This window comes from Tyto alba, unplaced genomic scaffold (assembly GCF_018691265.1).
Source record: "Tyto alba isolate M040663 unplaced genomic scaffold, T.alba_DEE_v4.0 Super-Scaffold_13, whole genome shotgun sequence".
Classification (NCBI taxonomy): Eukaryota; Metazoa; Chordata; class Aves; order Strigiformes; family Tytonidae; genus Tyto; species Tyto alba.
In genome coordinates this window covers 41,187,524-41,206,808 of record NW_024881275.1, presented here as the reverse complement: position 1 = coordinate 41,206,808, position 19,285 = coordinate 41,187,524, and the positions used below count along the sequence as shown (strand labels likewise).

At 41.3% G+C, this 19,285-nt stretch overlaps 1 protein-coding gene and 1 long non-coding RNA gene across 3 annotated transcripts; both read right to left on the bottom strand.

The window, feature by feature from the left end:
- Nucleotides 1-305: 305 nt before the first annotated feature.
- Nucleotides 306-8,213, bottom strand: LOC116965499. Of its 2 annotated transcripts, none has more exons than XR_006164857.1 (3): nt 5,802-8,213; nt 2,720-2,828; nt 306-1,957 (listed from the first exon to the last, which is right to left on the bottom strand). It is a non-coding gene; the product is annotated as an uncharacterized LOC116965499 (long non-coding RNA). The 2 variants fall into 2 exon arrangements; XR_006164856.1 differs by having other exon boundaries at nt 306-1,928.
- Nucleotides 8,214-13,456: 5,243 nt separating this feature from the next.
- On the bottom strand, nt 13,457-17,610 carry HINT1 (histidine triad nucleotide binding protein 1). The gene is made up of 3 exons (XM_042787790.1): nt 17,438-17,610; nt 14,581-14,685; nt 13,457-13,792 (listed from the first exon to the last, which is right to left on the bottom strand). The coding sequence occupies exons 1-3, from the start codon at nt 17,546-17,548 to the stop codon at nt 13,628-13,630; spliced, it is 381 nt and encodes a 126-aa protein (XP_042643724.1). The 5' UTR covers nt 17,549-17,610; the 3' UTR covers nt 13,457-13,627.
- Nucleotides 17,611-19,285: the final 1,675 nt, after the last annotated feature.

Here is a 19,285-nt window from a genome sequence, read left to right as displayed (position 1 = left end):
TTCACGTTCTGTCAGTGAGGTGAGAAGTCAAGACACTCAAGGTCCCTGTTGAAACACCAGAGGTTGACTATAACAGTCTTACGCTGCCCTCAAGTGGCCCGGCCCAGGAAGTACATTTTGGAAAATTTGCTCATTAGTTTTACCTGCTGTTTTAGAGGAGGATTCTTTCACTGAAAAGACAGCATACTGATTTGTAACAAAGAGACAAGGACATCCACCGTGGATACTCGGGTGTGGCATTTTTCTTTTCATCTGCTTACAAAGTACACATTATTTCAATTACAGAACACACACTAGAATCAGGATGTTGATACCAATGTGTTTTTTATTAAGACAAGAACTTTGTATTTCAATATGCCCTGGTATGGCCAGACAGCACATAAGGAATTTTTAGAAGATCAGGGAGAGCTGAATGTGGTTCCCACTGAAACCAGTGTAAGTTTCAAAGGCAAAACATTCATTAAGAACATCTGAAAAATACTTCAATAAAATATACATAAAAATTATACTTACATTAATACTCTAATATCTAGACTGCAAGTCCAGTTCAGTAAGCCATATTTATTTAATTTCCCATCTCTCAGTCTCCATTTCCCATCATCCCATTTTCCATCTTGAAATTTTTGCTACACTACGTAATTATGAGATGTGACTCTCCTCGTCTTTTTTATTCTATTTTGTTCAGTTACACACTGTTCCATTTACATTAACTTTTTATAATGTATTAATTTTTTCTACCTCATTTTGTCACAACCTTATCTCTGGCACACATCAGATCCAGTTCATTTCATAAATTTTAGCAGCTCAAGATAAACAACTAATAAAGTATTTCCTTGTGAAATACTGATTAAAAGTTATTTTGGTTTTAAATCTGTCCCAGTGTTCTTCAAAATGGGAACTGTATGAAGGTTAAGAATGATCTCAATGAGTTAGAAAAATGTAGTGCTAGCCATCAAAAACTTACTTTATTTGGGGCAAGAACAGAGGCAAGAATTTTAGTTGCTGGACACAAGTGTCTGGATTATCTAGGGAACTGCCACAGGTCAGTTCTGCCATGGCAGTGAAGAAAGTTTTAAACACCTGCACCCACCAAATACTGTAATTTTTCAATTCGTTAATACAGGTAAACTATGCAGCCTCCTGCATTTGAAGTTCAAAAGACAGAAAAATCCAGGTGACAGAGGACATAATAATTTTCCCTATTTCATTACATCATAATACCAACTCACCAAAAAACTTTGTAAATCTTTGCAGCACAATTTACAATATTGGCAAGTATATTTACATTGTGTGTACATCTTTGTTTCCTCTTTTTCCTCAATATAAGCAAATTAGGAGCCAGCTTTTCTAAATATTCTATATTCAAAAAGATACAACAGGACTCAGATTCAACCTGAAGTTTGGGGGTTGAAGATTCACACTCCCATACTAATAGAACATATTTTTATTTAGCCATAACCACTCCCAGACAGCATATCATTAATACAACATCAAACTCATCTGCCTTCTGTCTTTTAAGTCAAATTAAGTATATGTACTGACACTTCATCATGCATATTTTATAGAAGTTTATTATAAAAGAATTGTGAAACAAAACTACATAAGAATCTACTCTTTTAACCACAAGTAGCCAGTCACTCATTTTTTCCAATTAAAAATCTACCATTTTGATAAATCTATTGAAATCTATACAGCTATATAAAATAACAGAGGCTGGGAAAAAAAATGAGAATGCCAGGCAGAACATCTTAAAACTCAAACACATGAGTCTGACCTAAACATTTTCTTTCAAGATTTCCTTCTCTTGCCAGCCAAAAATTTTGACCTGAACTGGCAGCAGAAATGTTGAGGTTCTCTTCAATGCGGGCAATCTGGCAGGCAGTGCAGAACTGGCCTCTTGCTATCCAAACAGCAGTCAGTTGGGATTCCTGTGTAGCAATCAAAAGTCCAGACACTACTGCATAAAGGTAAACAAGAACTCATATACGTTATATTCTGCTTTACTTTTTAAGCCAGGTAACGCACGTAGATTTTATGCATACATTTTAAACCAAGCAAGCATCTGAGATGGAAACTAGCTCACACAACTCCCAGATCTTTTATGAAATGAAAAAGTTAGGCAGACTACAAATTGTACCATTTTAGGTTTGTTTTTTGTTTTTCCAGTCACCATTACTAACTATCTGAGCCCATCAACATTATCAGTGTCAGCGTAGTTTCACATATAAGCTGAGAAAATGAGAGCGTCGATTTCCAGGTAACAAGGTTGAAAACTGTGCTATTGTCTGAGTTCGCACTGGGATTAACAGTGACTGACAGACATCCCAAGACAGTTACAGTCCATCAGGGGATGGAAAAGGGGCAGCAGACTTTATCCAGGCTTCTCTTACCATTTATGTCCTGTACAGCAAGAAACAACAATGCATTTTTCAAGACAGAAAATTCTATCTTTTCACAACAGCTCTGATTCTCTTTTGTTCAATTTATTCTCCTTTGGTGTTCATAAGAAATGTTTCCACATTCTGATTAATAGTTTCCAGCCACTGATTTCTAATTAATTGTGGCTAACAACGATCAGCTTATTATGGCATTTCTCCCACTCTCAAAACAAAAGGAATGAGATATGTCATAAATTCTATACAAACATAAAGTCTTATCAATGTAAATTTATACTTTCAAAATTACAGTATTTCAAATACAACTGAATCTTCTCCCTCACCTGCTTTTTATTTCAGTTCTGCAATTTTGGCTTCTTGCTTTTTTGCCTTGTGGCTTTCCTGTTGTTTCCATCATTTTATTTTGAATCTTCTTTGAAGATGTTTATGCTGCTGTTAAAGGAACCACAGAACAATGTTGGAAGACTATCTAGTCCACTTTCCTGCTCAGACAAAAGCCAACTTTGAAGTCAGATCCACATTGCTCAGGGCTTTGTCTAGTCAAGCGTTGACCATCTTCATGAATGAAGCCACAGAGACTCTCAACAATCTGCTCTAGAATTTAAACTTCCTCACTGTGAATAACTTTTTTCTAATATCTCTTCAGAATTTCTCCTGCTGCAACACCAGGTCATTGCTTCTCACCATTTCCATCTGCACCTCCAGGGCCGTGTTTTCTCTACAACCACCCATCAGATAGCTGAAAACAGAAACTAGAAGTCCCTCCAAGTCATCTCTTTATCAAGACAAAACAACACAGTTTTTCGCTTGTGTATCAAGGGCTCCAGCCTCCATCTCAGTGGACCACCACTAGACTGTCTCCAGTATGTCTGCATCTTTCTTGTACTGGTGAGCACAAAACTGCACACAGAACTCCAAATGGCATCTCAGAGGTGCTGAACTGAGGGTATTAATAAATTCCCTCAATTAAGCTGCTGCTAATGCTGCCCAGGGTAGGCTTGGCCTTCATTGCTGCAAGGGCAAGCTGCTGATTTTTGTTCAACTTGTTGCCCACCAAAATTCCCAGATGCTGCTTTGCAAGGCAGCTTTCTAGCCAGCCAGTGTGCAGTATAGCTGTTGCATGAGGCTGATGATCCCTTCTGAGTGTAGGACTCTACACCTGAGTGTCAAACTTCAAAAGGTCCCCATCAGCCCACTTCAACCTGATGAAGTGCCTCTTAATACCAGCCCTGACCCCCAGCTTATCAGTCATTCTCCTCCTCAGTTTGGTGTCATCTGTGGATTTCCTAAGGGTGTACTCCACCCCATTTAATAGGTGAGTGATGAAGACATTGAATATTAGGAATGCCATGAGGAATGACATGCCAGTTTTCCACTCACCTGGTAACCTGCCAAACCAGTGCATGTTTCTCCACTTTGGATACAAAGAGTCTGTGTCAAACGTTTCACTCTCCCCACACCCACACTGATAATCACATCATTGTACAAGTCAATCACGTTGCTCAGGCACAACTTGCCCTGGTAAATCTGTACTTGCTGTTCCCCATCACCTTTTCCTGATGTGTCTGAAAATGACTTCCAGAAACACTGGCTCCACAATTTTCCTAGGGACTATGATTAGGCTGCCTGATTTGATGTTCCCCAAATACACCTTATTTTTCTTCAGGATAGCTGTGACACTTGCCTTCTTCCAGCCATAACATACTTCATCCAGTTGTCATGCCTTTTTGAATATCACAGTGAGAGGCTTCGCAATGACACTGACTAGATCCCTCAGCAGCACTGGATGCATCCATCCCACTCAGTCCCATGAACTTCTGTGTAAATCTAGACTGCTGAAGTCCCTCACTCAGTCTTGCTTTACAACGGCCCAAACTTAGCCTCTGGGTACACAGATCTAGGAGACCTGACAGCAGACCTTGCCAGTAAATGAAGAGCAAAAGAAGCTGTTGAGTAACTCAGCCTTTTTGATTTCCTTTGTCAGTAGGCCCACCACCCCATTCTTCATCAGGTCAACATGTTCCTTAATCCACTCTTGCTGCTTAGGCCGCTGTAACAGCTCTTCTTGTTGCCCTTCTGTCCTGGGTTGAGTGAGTGGTGGAGTTTTTTGGTGGCAGGGGAGGGGGCTATAGGGGTGGACCCCTGTGAGAAGCTTCTCAAAGCTCCCCCAGCTCCAAGTCAGCTCCACTGCTGTTTGGAAAACTGAGCCCATCAGCTGCGCCTCTGCGATAACGTATTTAAGAAGGGACGTGGTGACGGGCAGTGGGACTTGTGAGGAGGAGTTGCTGCAGCTGCGTGAACACCAAGGTCAGTGGAGGAACGGAGGAAGAAAGGAGGGGGGAGGTGTGCCGGAGCAGAGACCCTCCTGTATCCTGTGGTGAGACGGCAGGGCGGCCCCCCCTGCCACCCATGAAGATCTACGGTGGAACAGACACTGATTTATGGCCTGTGACTTCTACTCGGAATATTCAAGGTTCTGTGCCCGAAGAAGGCCGGGGTCTCATGGGAAAAGGTAGCCCCTGCTGTAATTCAGTTCTGGGAGGATTGCAGCATGCGGGGGAGTCCCACACCGGAGCAGCTCAGGAAGGGCTGCAGCCGTGGGAGGGAATCCAGTCAGAGGAAGTTAGTGACCCATGACGGAGCAGTGTAAGGAAACGCTGTGGCCCATGGGAGGAATTCATGTTGGAGAAAGTTTGTGGAGGACTGTCTCCTGTGAGAGGGGGACCACGATGGAGCAGGGGGAACAAGTTCCGGACACTCCCCTCACTGAAGAAAAGGAAAGTGGCAGCGCTGACTGTACCCCCCATTCCCTGCCCCTGCGCTACTGGGGGGAGGAGGTAGAGATATCGGGAGCAGAACTGAGCCCGGGAAGAAGGGAGGGGTGGGGGAAGGTGTTCTCAAGATGTAGCAATGCTTCCCACTGTCCTACTCTGTTATGTGTTGTTAGTGTCTGTAATGAATGTATGTTCTTATTTTTCCTTCCCCTAACGAGTCTGCCTCTTGCTCGTGATCATAAAGGGGAATTTTCCCCCATCCCAGTCCTATCTTGAACTCCAAGCCTGGCTCTCTGTCCCTTCTCATTGCCAGAGGAGAAGGGAGAGAGAGCTGCTGCATTGTGGTTGGCTGCCAACCAGGCCTAAACCACGACACCTTCTCATCCACCACAAATTTCAGTTACAGCTGATTTTGTCCCTCCCACTCCATCTGATCAATGTTTATTTTTCATGTAGCCCATGCCACTACCACCTAAGCACCACTGCCTTCTGCATCTGAGTTCAGAGCTCCCCGTTCATCCATGTGAACCTCCTGCCACCTCCCTTCAGTCTGTGAACTTCAAAACATGCAGTTCCCATGCCTGAAAGAGGCTATTCGTTACAATCAAAAAGCTGTTTGGGGCCTCTTTACCTTCCATAGCTGTCTCCCATGGGCATCTACAAGCTCACTCAAGAAGCTGAAGTCCATTCTTCTGAAAACAAGGCTCATCGTTCTGCTACACACTTTCTCTTTTCCCACAGTAATACCTGGGATGAATTCAATAAACCACTTTATTAACATACTCAAAAAGTGCTACTACTAATCATAAATACAGTCTAAACCAAAACCTCTTACAAAGGTAAATGTACCCATGTAAAGGTCTAAGATAGTTTCTCAAACATAGGTTTTTTATTTCTCTGCAACAGATAGCATATCCTTCTAATTATGCAGATGGCTTATCTAACCCATGGCCTCTCATTCAACTCTGAAGCTAACAATACTAAAGATAACACAGACATGTAGCTCACCTATGTCCAAAAAACCCAGACAGGACACCACACCTACCCTTCAACTCTTTGATGTGCAAGGAACCCATTTATTTTATGCAGTTATCTCCAGAAAGCTATGTTTACCCGTATTTTTTCAAAGAGGACAGACATTCCCCCCAACAAGATCACAACACTTATAAAACTACTTTTTCTTCTTTTAATTAAGAAAAGCAGTCTGAAGAAAAATTCTAATTGTTACCAAATGTCTACCCTTGCATCCTACATTTTGCGTTTAAAGTAGTCAGCACATCATATCCCATATGCCTTTGCTAAGGGACAGAGGACTTAAGTTTAAAGTCAAGGGATATAACTCTACCTTCCTGTTCTTCCCAGCTTCCACTGCAAAATGGCCTGACCCTCATGCTGGTGTTCAACATCTCCTCTGGGACCAGGATGGCATTCTTTTCCACAACTCTCTAAGCTAAGCTTTACTGGATATAAATAAGCATCCTAAACACTGGACTACAGTCACGATGCATCTTGTTTGGCGACGAAGCTGAAATTCCATTCTGTCTGCACAGAATTAACAGAGGAAGGCCCTAGGCTAGCTTATGACTTAATGACAACTGGAGTCTCCAGGGAGACCGAGATGCAATCCAAAGAGGTGTCTCAGAGTGAAAAGTGAACTGTACCATGCCTCCCATTTACTTCACATCTTTTGATTCAAAACTTGAATGTTTCTATGACACAGCTGGAAAAGCAAATGCATGTTGTTTGCGCTACTGTGAATAAAAGTGGAAGCAATTTTGTGGACACTGGTGAGCTGTTAAACGATTAAAAACCACAATATTAAGAATCAAATGAAGTCTCTCTAACTACAAAAAAGGCAGCAAGAAGCTGATTAATTCCATTAAGCATAAACCCAAGTGTTCTCGCTAAACTGAGATCCAGACACAAATTATGGGGTAGTTTTTGGTCTAAAAATTAAGTTCAGTCCTTTTGCAGAAATTACTGTAAAGAAAAAAGAATGAACACGACCAATAAGAAGCAGTGTCACTTTTAGCCTAATCAACAAACGGGTTCCAATCAACAGGCTACAGAAAGGAAGACCTACGTAAGTACCGTAATGTTAGGTTTGTCACTACAGCTTATTAGAACCTTCCCTCTGTGCAAGAGCACAGAAATCTTACAGACAAGTGGATGAGCTCTGACACAAATGAAGGCACTGAGCCTCCCTTGGGTTGCACTGGGTTATTTGAGAGAGACAGCCCCTAGCACAGACCTGAATCTGAGAGGAGCAGCCACTCACTGGAGCTATACAACTTCACCTCCAGATTTCTACACCTGTGCACTGAGCAAAGAACCCAGAGAGTACAACACTGGGAATACACAAGTTCCCAGTGCCACATAAAAAAGCAGAAGGGGCCTTTCATGAAAATATCCCCCTTGGTGACTTAAGATGACATAAATAGGCACGGATTTTCACTGCAGCATCACCCCATTCAATCACCATGTTCAGTTTACTCTTTCTTTTTTTCATCATCTCTCCCTATCCTTTTCCCCAGACATTTCCTTCCTGAAACGAGGCATCTGGAATTGTTATTTCACCCACACCACACACGACATAGTCTAGACCTTACTGTAACAATGAAACAAGAAGCATAGGGCTAAATAGTATTATCCCAACTCTGCAAGGGTAAATGACCTTGTAAGAAACTAAAACACGGGCTCCAATCATCTGCTTCAGTAAGCATTAGCTACTGTGGTGTCAAACACTGATCGTACCTCCTTGCTTATGCAAAATAGCATTTAAAGACTGGCTACTCTTGGAGAAGAAAAAAAAAAGTACCTGCAGCACAGATGTACATTTCACGGATGAACTGATAGAACTGTTCCTGTTTTGCAAGAGGATACAACTCCAAGGCCCCTGAGAGCTCTAAACAAAATATAAACTACAAGCAAGTCAGAACACTCTCCTCCCTACTATGAGATAGTAGGGCAGGGGATTTGCACAACTAGTTTCCATCTTTCAACCAAAATACAGTATCAATATGATGTTTTATCAAGTTTCTAGAGAATTCGCTATCTTCTTCACAGTAACTGTTGTGGTTTGAGCCTTACATTGATAAAATTTGACAGAAGCACAGCTACCACTATAATAAAACAAAAATACCTGAATGTTTTGGAGTATACTTAGTCTCAGCTTCGAGTCTTGTTTGCTACTGAAATCTCAGTTACAAAAGACTGATTGGTGCTTGACCTTCAGCCAAACCAACAGTACAAATCCTTCCTGACAAAAGGGTCACAAACTACAGCTCCAGCCTCACTTACTGTCCCTTTACCCTTCACATCCTCAGGTCATTGTGTCCTCTGAGGCTGCGTTTTGACCAAGTTTAGCAAGACCAAGTTAATCAAGCTCAGATGTACTCAGTAACATCTTTATAGGTGTTGCTGGGTTTCAAAAACACACAGAACATCCACCAGGGTAATACTTACAGTTTTTAGCCTTTGCATGCAGGATTGCAAATTCATTTTCACTTTTAACGTAAGTTGAGAAGAGGTGGTCTTTTTATTCTGGAACCTCTAGACACTTTTTTTCTCAAGATACTTCTGTTTCTCAGGAAAAAAAAAAAAACACCAAAAAGCAACAACAACAACAAAAAAAAAATCCAAAACAAACAAACAAACAAACAAAAAAAAAAACACACAAAAACCACAACAGACCACAACCAACTCATTTGTTCTGTTGAAGCTTCCCCTTCAAAGGGGCTGGATCCCCAGATACTTCACAAGTTTCCTGTCTCTAAAGAATCATAGGCCTACCCCAGCCATTAAGCAGTGACTGCTCCTTATACCACCCCCCACCCTTCAAATTCTACAAAGACTGCATTTTAGGCTTAGATCCAAGTTTTTTTCCACCTGGCAGCCCTGTAACTAGCCCAAGTGTCGGGTGTAAGCACATGACAGTCAAATAAAGCCCACATCTTTCCAACTCCTTCATGACTGGTACAGGGCATACACCTGGTGATCCACCCTGGCAGACAGCCCTGCCCAACAGTATTAGCCTAGGTTTTGATTCTTCCCCGGTTTCTTCAAGCTCAGTTACGAATTGGCTAGACTACACTATTAGTTTGGCAAAAGGACAGAAAATCGTAAATGGAAATAACAATGAAACAATATTAGATTCTACCAAGTTTACTGAAGACATTCCCTGTCTGTTAATACCTAAAGGAAGCTGTTGTCATGGCTGTTTTTAACCCCAGTAACTGGAAAAGAAGCAGGCAGAATGAAGAGAAAGAATTCTGTATTTAAATCTATAGCAAATACAGCCATGATCAGATAAAAGATTAATACAGTGCTCTTGAGAAAAATTCAGTTTGGTCCACAGGAATTAGTTTCAACACACAAGAAAATAACAAACAAAAATGAGAAAAATAAGACAACTGTAACCTAAGTCAGGACAGCTTGTCCAAATCTGCAACTGTTACTACCATGGGATTTTCAAGAACTCCTGGGTACACACAAGCAACTTGGCTCAACAAGACTGGACAGGTCAACACCTAAAGAATGCACAATTTCATACCTAGGAGGTGCTAGTTCAAACGCAGTGACTGACATTTCAAAAACTGACAGACATGTCACATAGGTAGCTTAATTCTCTCTCTCTCAGACATTCATCAGATGGTTACTTGGGTCTCTGCATAATTTTAAGTCCCAGAACCAGAACAGGCCATACAGTCACTGGTTTTAAAGAAAAAGGAAGTCCCCACAGCAACCTGGCACTAGCATGGACCTTTCAAAGTCTTCCATGGCTCCAAACACATCCCTGTCATTCAATCCTGAAAGAATCCCTATTTTCGCCTAGTTTAATTCTTGAGAAACATGTAGCAGATACCAAAAAAAAAAAAACCCAAACACCTAAACATACAAAGGATTTGAACATAGCAATGCTCTTGTTAGGGTAACTCCTACTTCAAGCTGAACAAAAATAATAAACTTGACATAACATTTCATTCTCTTGAATTCTCAAGTATACTGTGTTGCTCTGCAAGCTGGAGACACATCTTTAAACTGGTCAATTTACTCTCTACATTTCTCAGCTGTACTCAGGACAATTAAATATTTTCAGAACAAGCTCACCCTCTATGTGTAATCCCCTCACAAAATCCGAGTTCTTCTCAGTCTATGATCCGAGTTTCATACCATACTTTCTGTGTAAGCTCTGCCTCTTTTTCATACCTGTATCACCATCCCCATGGATGCCACCTTTACTAAATACTTCATTAGCAAGCAGTACAGATCAGTAAGTCAATCTGTAAAGATAATGTGAGAATCTAGCACCTATACTACATATATTTCAAAAGAGCTTTTGCTCTTTTGTCAAGCTCTAGTTTGGACACACAAACCAAAAGCCTATTTGTGGCTGGACTGTATCTGGTCTGTCCTGGCATGCACCTTCCAGTTCATTCAAGAAGAATCCAACCCACACAGCTCAAGACTAGTTTCAAAAACACAAACGAAAACACAGCCAAATTCACTTTGAAAGAACAGTTCTGATCTCAATTAAAATACTTAAGGATACATACCTCTTGATTACTGTTTTTTAAATCCTTAAGAATTGAATAAATAAATGTGATACATAAGCTTTTTCTACCAGTGATTTTCCACACCAAGCTTCTTTTCAGTGAATTATTGCTTAATATCCATTTGTTGTCTCTGATGTGAAGCAATATAACAGTTGTATTATCTTCAAGATATAAATTCTACCAGAGAACACGAAAACTTACAGTAATAATCCAGTCTTCCTGAATTTATAAGCCATTATAAACCATATCTGGTTTCTTCAAAATTCTCCCTATTGCTTCCCAACACACTCCCCATTCCATCCCTACCTCTGAAAAACAGGAACACCTTCCAGATACCTCAGGGAGTTCAGAGACATAACAGTAGATGCCGCCTAGCTCAATCATCCAGTTAAGTCGACACAAACACTACAGCAATTCAGTTTCAGGCCATACATCAGCTTCTATCTACTTTAGCTAAATCACTTCCACCTTCTGCCCATGAAGATTAAATAAAGGTGAAGTCCTTGGGTTGCTTGTAGACTTTTGTCATCTAATTACATCTGATTACTTGGAGAAATAGAAGTGACCATGGCAACTTCCACAGGGTGTCTCAGATCCATCAATAATGTAGAGTTGATGGGCTGTGTAGGATAACCCTGCTTTCCCATGTTCATCTCCCTCATTTTTTTTAATATCGAAGATGAATTTGCTGTCTCCTTGTGATGCAGTTAACATGTCTCACTTTGTAACTGGACTTAGAAATTACAGGACAGAGCAGCTATACCAGAGCTGATTACCTAGCCACAAAAGTAACAGACTGCAACTAAAGTGGAAGAAAATTGAGGCAGAAGTCTACCTTTTAGCAACAAACAGACACATGCTTTTAAGAGCTAGAAGAGTACAACTAACACTCAGTTCTCCTATTTCCTGAAGATTCAGTGATATTTTAAGAGCAACAAATTAGAGAAAAGAAAGTTTTCCTGCAATTATTTTTCCTACATTGTGTTCACCATTGTCTGACAGGTGTCTTGCGCTCAGTACTACTCATCATTTGAGCATCGATTTTTGGTTTCCAAGGTACTGCAGAACACTCATCTGAAAGTGAAGCAAAGCTAAACTGGTTAGCAAGCTCACCCCACGGCTACCCTTGCAACAACTCCATGGTTCTGCCCTCACTTGGAAGTCTTCTTACCTTCCCGGAACACATTCAACTGCAAGTCACATTCCAAGTAAAACAACAAAAGCCTTACTGGGTTACTTTCATACAGGGTTCAGCAGTGATGCAATTAACTTCACCAGTCATGCTTTAATTCACTAATACCAATGTTGGTATAAAGAATACACACAGAAGAACAAAAGAGTGAAAGTACGTACACATCACACGCCCCTTCCCACACTTTGGGTACCAATGGTTAAACTCAGTATCCTTAAATGTCTTTCATGAACTTGTTCAAATAACAGGTTTCCCAGCCATAAACCTTTACTGTAGCCCTATTGTATCTGCTAGTGACACCTCATTCTGGTGATACACATTCAGCCGCCTGCTCAGGTATGCTAAACCTCTGAGGGCTGGATGGTTTTCTTCCTTTTCACTTCTGTGCAGGACATCCAGAACAGCTGTCAGGCTACCACTACTGGACCATCTTTTTCCTCCTAACTCAGCTATATACCAGCTGCCTTCAGAAGTGCACTAGCTGATTTTCCAGCTGAAGTCATGTCTTAAGGTAAAAGCTCTGAAGCTTCAGAACCTTCAGAAGTACTTGCAGAATACTTCGAAGTTAAGTGAATTCAAATGCCTTTAGCAAACAAGTTTTTAACTGAATAGAAATCACAACTCACAGCCTTTACCTGTCCACCTTCAACACTCCCACCTTTCTTTCTCTAAGGCCTTTGGTGTTAAAACTGTCCTCTGGAGAAGTAGAGGTCACAAATACTTCAGTTATTCCTAAGGCATCTGCCTAAAGGCCTCCAAGTATCTTCCATAGTAAAAAGTATTTAGCTGGGACTTCTCAGTTTTAACAGAAAGAACACTTGCTTTATATTTATTCTGGCAGACACATTTGTAACACTTAACTTCAGGAAAGCTCCTTGTCTTGGAGATTCAATGACAATGTTGTATGAACTGTATGCAGCAACACAGAGAAACCACTTTTCACTTAAGTACCAAGTTTGCCCAATAAAAACTGGAACCTAAAATGTATACATACTGCATCATGATGCTTACGTGCCAAGATGAAATGCCTCAAGCACCTTACAAGGCCCTAAAGACACAGTTCAATATTTTAATTTCAAGTCCTCTATTACATCAAAAACATGACAGTGTGCTATGGAACTGTCACAGCTGCCATTAAGACTACTGTTTTACCCCTTTTCATCAGAAAGATAGGTCCTTATAAAGCAGCCATTGACAGGAGGCTCCAACAGGAGCTGTATGCTTCTAGCACATTGCACTGTACTGACACAGACCTTGCACAGCTTGTTTGGAATTTCACATACACCACTTCTTAAAACGTTTTAGCAGAAGCCTACACTGGCTTTACGAATATTTACATACCACATTCAAAAAGCTTAGATGTTTTCTTCCCATAAGAAAGACTGCTAAGCAGCTGCACCTTGAGGTTTCAAATGCAAGTCACCCTCTACAGAAGAATGTTAACACAAGGCTGAAATACACTACACCCTTAAACTCCAGAGAAGAGACTTTTAATTTGCAGAATTGTTTCCATCAGTAAGGCACACCAGACAAAGAAGATTCCCCACATGCTAGTCTTTATTGTGCGAATGTTGTTCAGAGCATTTATTACTCTTTGTAGACACACATTAGAAAAGAATACATTAACAGTGGCTAGATTGATGGGCAACATATTAAACCTATTTGGTGGTAATTTGCATGCATGCAGTTAACTCCTGTGGTATAAAAATCTTAGCCAGGAGGCCAGCCCAACTGACGACCACCCAGAACATGGAGATGTACGTGATAGACAGACTGCCCACCCTCAGGCCCTTCATTCACAACCATCCGGAATCCATTGGTCAGGCCCAGGTTAGCAGCACACTTCTTGCCAACAATCATTAAATGCCCAAGAAGCTGGAGAAGAAAAACAAAACAAAACAAAACAAAACCAAACAGAACAAACAACCCACAAACAAACAGAAAAAAACATAAAAAGGGGATAGGGTAGGAATGGAAAGAATGAGAGAAGAGAACCATTCAGATAAGCCAGTAAGATAATTCTTAGAAATTCAGCCACTGTTCTTCAAATTGTTGTCTGCCTGCAATGACACTTCCCAAGAAAAGCTACAAAGACTGACTATGCATAATATAAGGGAAATAAAAGCTAGATTTTTTTCAAGCTAGACAATAACAGACTATACAGTGTCACAGAAGCTAAATTTACCTCATGGTTGTTAAAGCCCCCATTACTTCTTCGGGTAACATATATAATTCCGGTGGAAAATAAACTTTACCTTATCATGTACAGGCTTATAAAATCTTTGAACTTGAAGTTTATAGTTAAAAATTAAATATTCAGCACCTCTGAGCTAACTTTCCCTTTCTTCATCTCTGACTTGACAAAAACCCCCAAGCCCCTATTAGAATACGGCCCGTAAATCATGAAAACAGACATCAAGCCTGTACTGCAAAGTAACAATGCATTTTGCACTGCAAATACATACCCAGAGATACATTTTGCTTTATACTGCTGCTTTTACTGGGAAACCTTAACTCAATTCCCACTCTAAGCTAGAGGAGAGGGATTATAGGATTGGAAAAATACTTTGCCTCTTTGAAATTTCAAGAGGAAAAGGAGAGTCTAGTAAACTAAGAAGTATTAGAGGTACAGCTTGGTGTACAGAAAGCTTGAGAGTACTTACAGATTCATCAGAATCTTCTGCTTCAGATAACATGACAATTGGCTTCTTAGGAATCACTAGGAAATGTGTTGGAGCTTGGGGTGAAATATCATGGAATGCAAGGCACTGGAGGAAGAGCAAATATAATTTGCTTCAGACAAAGGCAAGAGTTTAAGTAAATCAATATGCCCCACTAAATACATACTTAAGCAGATTATCAGGTACCCCAAGCATAAGCAGTGATGATGAATTTTCTTGAGTGACATATTATGCGAAGTCCTGTAATTTCTAAACACAAAACACTTACCAAGACCTGCTGGTATGAAAAAAAACAACAAAACAAAAACAAAACAAAAAGCAAAAACAAAACAAACAACAAAAAAAACACCACATTATTCTGTGTTAAGTATTAATTAAAAGCTATAGTCTTCTCAGCAAGTTAATATGCAATTCAGTTCATGACTTATTATTTCCAAATATACGTAACAACCAACAGAGATGATGGCATGCATGCCTATAAAAAGTACATTTATGCTTATTTTGCTTTTTTATTAACACCCTGTTTAATAAAACAAATGGCTAACATTTTCTCATCATCTTCCAGTTATGTCTGAATACTACCTTGGTCTAAGATAGCAAGGCAGTTTCAAAGAACCTGAAGTTATATGATTGAGGCCATATTACATTTCTGTTCTCAACAGCAGCAAGTGTTTCTGAAAAAGACTATTTCAACATAATATATTAAGTCTGGTTCTACTTCAGACAGTCTCAAATTGAAGGAAAGGCATCACTTCTGAAATACGAACAACTATCTGTAGTAAGTAGTTGACTCCCAACTAATTTTATGCAATTACCAGAATTACTATCAAGCAGAAACTGGTTGAATTATGCCACAAAAAGCGCATAAAGACATACCTTATATTCTTCAAAATACCTATTTCCTAGATGCTTTCAGTTATTTGTGAATCAATAAAGTGTATATTCTATGTGACTATACTGCTTTTTAATTCTACTGAGAAAAACTGTGACCTTTGCCAAAAGTAAAGTTGGTGAAAAGCCTGAACTTGACTTACATTAAAAATGCCTTATCTTGTACACCTCCAACCTGTCCTATCTTAATCTAGCTTTAAGAAGACAATGTCCAGTTTTAAATCTCTGATGAACTGCTTGCTTCTCCCAAGCAGAGAAGGGTGATAACCAAAGAATGGTCAAATAGAACTAATTTGCACCTAAGTAAATAAATTTTACATTGAGTTGATCATTTTGTAAGCAGTTTTTCTATCCTACATGGTCCACACGGAGGCAGAAAGTAAGTGGCCAAACCAAGTCAAAGAATTTAATGAGCAGAAGGCCAGCACCAAGTAATTTTCTTTGGGACACAGAGCAGAAGTGGTACTGAACAAAAGCACAATCACAGAAAGCCCGTGAGTGGACAGTAAACCAACCTCCATTTCAGCAACTTTATATTCAAGTAAAACAACAGTGATAAGGCCCAATTCCACAGACACTTTGTACCTTTTAATACCTCCTTTTCTCTGCATGTCAGTTAATGATTAAAAGCCTTCCTTATATTTCTCCTTTTAACATTCCAGCCACCTCTAACAAGACCTTCATAGAGTCAACAAAATTAATTAACGATCCACTATAGTCAGCTAAACTCTAAAAGAAGTTCTATGTTTCTGTGTAGTTTAATGTAAAAATCGACTAAAGTACTGCAGGTAATTACTCTTCCAGAAAATATTCTGTGCTAATGGCAGTCAGAGTAGCTCATATGCTCTCAAGTCCAAGTCAATGGCCTGGTCCTCAATCAAGCACAGTGCTCATATTACACTGCTGTACTCATTACAGCTGAGGAAAAACGTCAAGCAGCTCTGACCCGGGCAAAAAAGGGATGCACACTCTCACATAAACACAGATCATCAACATAAGCATGACTTTTGGAAAGCAGTGAAAATTTTCAATACTCTTTAGAGTAGCTGGGAGCTGCAACATTTCAGCATCTATGAAAAAAACAGTTCCAACCTATGCATAATTGTTAGGCACACAAACGGGGTAAACAGCACCTTCAGTGAGTCTGTATTCTACATCGTAGATAATCCCATATTTCAAAAGAAAAAAGCCCCTGCTAATGTTAAGTATTTCAATTAAAAAAAAAAAAAAAAAAAAAAAAAAGCAGCTTATACTGGATACTGGTTTACTTTATGTCTTGGAGGTAACAGGTGCATTTTTATAAAAAGCTAACCATTTAACTTACTTAGTTCCTAGCATGCGGTGACACACCAGCATTACTGAACGCTACCAGTCCCATCCCACCAATTTTTGCAGCCTGCAGTATGACCAGCTCCAGACTTTTGTGAAATGCAGAAAAAGCTGTAGTTCTCTACAATTCTTTAACCATCCCTGTCGGCAGTTCATAACCAAAGCCCGGCAGGCACAGCTGTATAATCCTCGTAACGCTGCCGAGAGGCACACCGAGACCGGCCCTCCCGACGTGCAAAAGCAGCTCGCTGTGGTGCCGCACTGTTTAGATGCGCACCTCCGGGGCCCACAGGGAGCCTGCCTGCGGGTCGCTCATCTCAGCTTTCACGACCACCCCGCTGCTCCTCCAGCTGCGAGAACCCCGGCCCCCCGCGTAAGGAAAGCCCGCACGGCCTGCGGCGCCGCTGGGCTGCCGCACGGCCGATGCCGGCGGAGGCCCTCCTCCGCGCACAGCCCGGTGACACAGCGCGGCTGCGGCCGAGCACATGCCGGGCCGCGCACCGAAGCGGCCTGGTGTTTTTTGGGACGCTGCGGGGAGGCGCCGTCCCACCGAGCGCCACAAAAGCGCCCCCCGACCCGGCCGGCTGCGAGCTGGGGGGCGGCCGCGCACCGCCCGCACCTGCTCGTCCTCATAGATGATATTGGCGGGGATCTCCTTGCGGATGATCTTCCCAAAGATGGTGTCGCCGCCGGGACGGGCGGTCTGCGCCTTGCTAATCTCGTCAGCCATGGCGGCCGTCTGCGCGCGGCGCGGTGCCCCTGGCTGCCGCACCGCCCCCCCCTTCGACCACGCCCCCCCGCGGCGCTCATTGGGTCGGCGGGGGTCACGGCGGGCCGCGCCCACCGGGCCATTGGTAGCGCCACCTGTCTTTTTCACTTGTCCCCCGCCCACTCGGCTGGCCCGCTCTCGCTGACCCGGCGCGATGGGGCCCAGGGAGGCGCGGAAGGATCCATACAAGTGGGGGGGCGGCTGCTGCAGGTTCCGCGGAGGGTTTAACCCTGTGAAGCGACCGGTTAATGAGGTCGTTGGGGGCGGTGTTGCGACCCGAAATGGTAGGGAGGGGGCATTTATAAATAAACATCAGCACTGACCCCAGAGCTTGGAGGGTAAAGGCGTAAAACACATAGGGTTTGGTTTGAGGTGCTGCGCTTCCAGAACCGAGATGGCTCTTGCACAGGGGAAATCACGGGGACTTTAGTGTCATGGCCCATCTACATCTGAGCCATTTCCTGCCTGTAAAACAGACCAGTATCACCAGGCAGAGATTAATGGAGGGCAGCACAGTATTACACAGCCACTCACCTGCTATTAAATATTTTTTTATAGATGCATGACACCGGTCATGAAATAGGAGAAATGAAAGGGGGTGGGGTGGGGTGGGGGGGGGTGGGGAAGCGTAACAACAAAGCTTAATTTTCTAATCTTCACAGTTAAAATAGGCTGCATCTGATTTCCCTCAAGCTTTGTCCAGGAAGATTTTAATATAGACATTTGTATGTATCTGCCTCATGACAAAAATCTCTCAGGAAATGTAATTCTGGAGGAAGGCAGGGAATAGCTACTGCTAAGTGGTTTAAACCTAAAATGGATCCACATTCGATTACCTGAACTTACTACAAAATGAACAGAATTTGTCACACATGTCTGGTAATAACTGCAATCATGTATCTTCAAATACCCTAAAGAAAGGTCTGACAAAGCACAGTTAAACACTGGGATGATCTGTTCCTCAGCTGTTAGTACTGTATTACAGTATTTTGACATGTATATGTCCCACAGATAGTACTGGAGTATGACAGCTAAAATGAGGATGGAATTGGCACTTCAGGGAAAAAATTCTTTGCTTTCTCCTCTTGTCTAATCGTGGTTATTAAGCAAAGACATGAATAATTTTATTCCCCTATTTTCTCAGGAATTATACATTGTGAAAGAATGGAAGAGTTGATTCTGCTAACTAGACAGGAACAGTTTAAGATACAAATACTTATTCAGGATCCATTTGCACGTATTTGTGTACTTTAAGTAGTTTCACAGGCTGCCGTGGAGTCCATCTAGAAAGCATATTTTAATGCTGAGAGAAGACAGAGACAATTGAAGAAGTTTCTCTGAAAAGGCAAAAGCTTTTTTTTTTTTTTCCCACTGTATAGTTGACTATCGTGTTACATACTGGTTGACATACAGTTTTGTCTCACTGTGTAAATGTCAAATTTTATATTTTATATTATTTTGAATATAACAAGGCCTTTTCAAAGGATTTAATTAATAGATTCACAACTGGAGGAATTATTCCTGCAAATAGATCTATGAAGAAGGATCATTTCTCCTGCTAACAGATTAAGTTCATGAAACACATAGTCCAAAATACGTGCATTTAGGAAATTGGAATTATTAAAAATATTTAGTAGTAGTGTAGTGTTCTCACACTTTGATTAGTTTTGAATGTAACTGCAATTAAGCAATGAAATA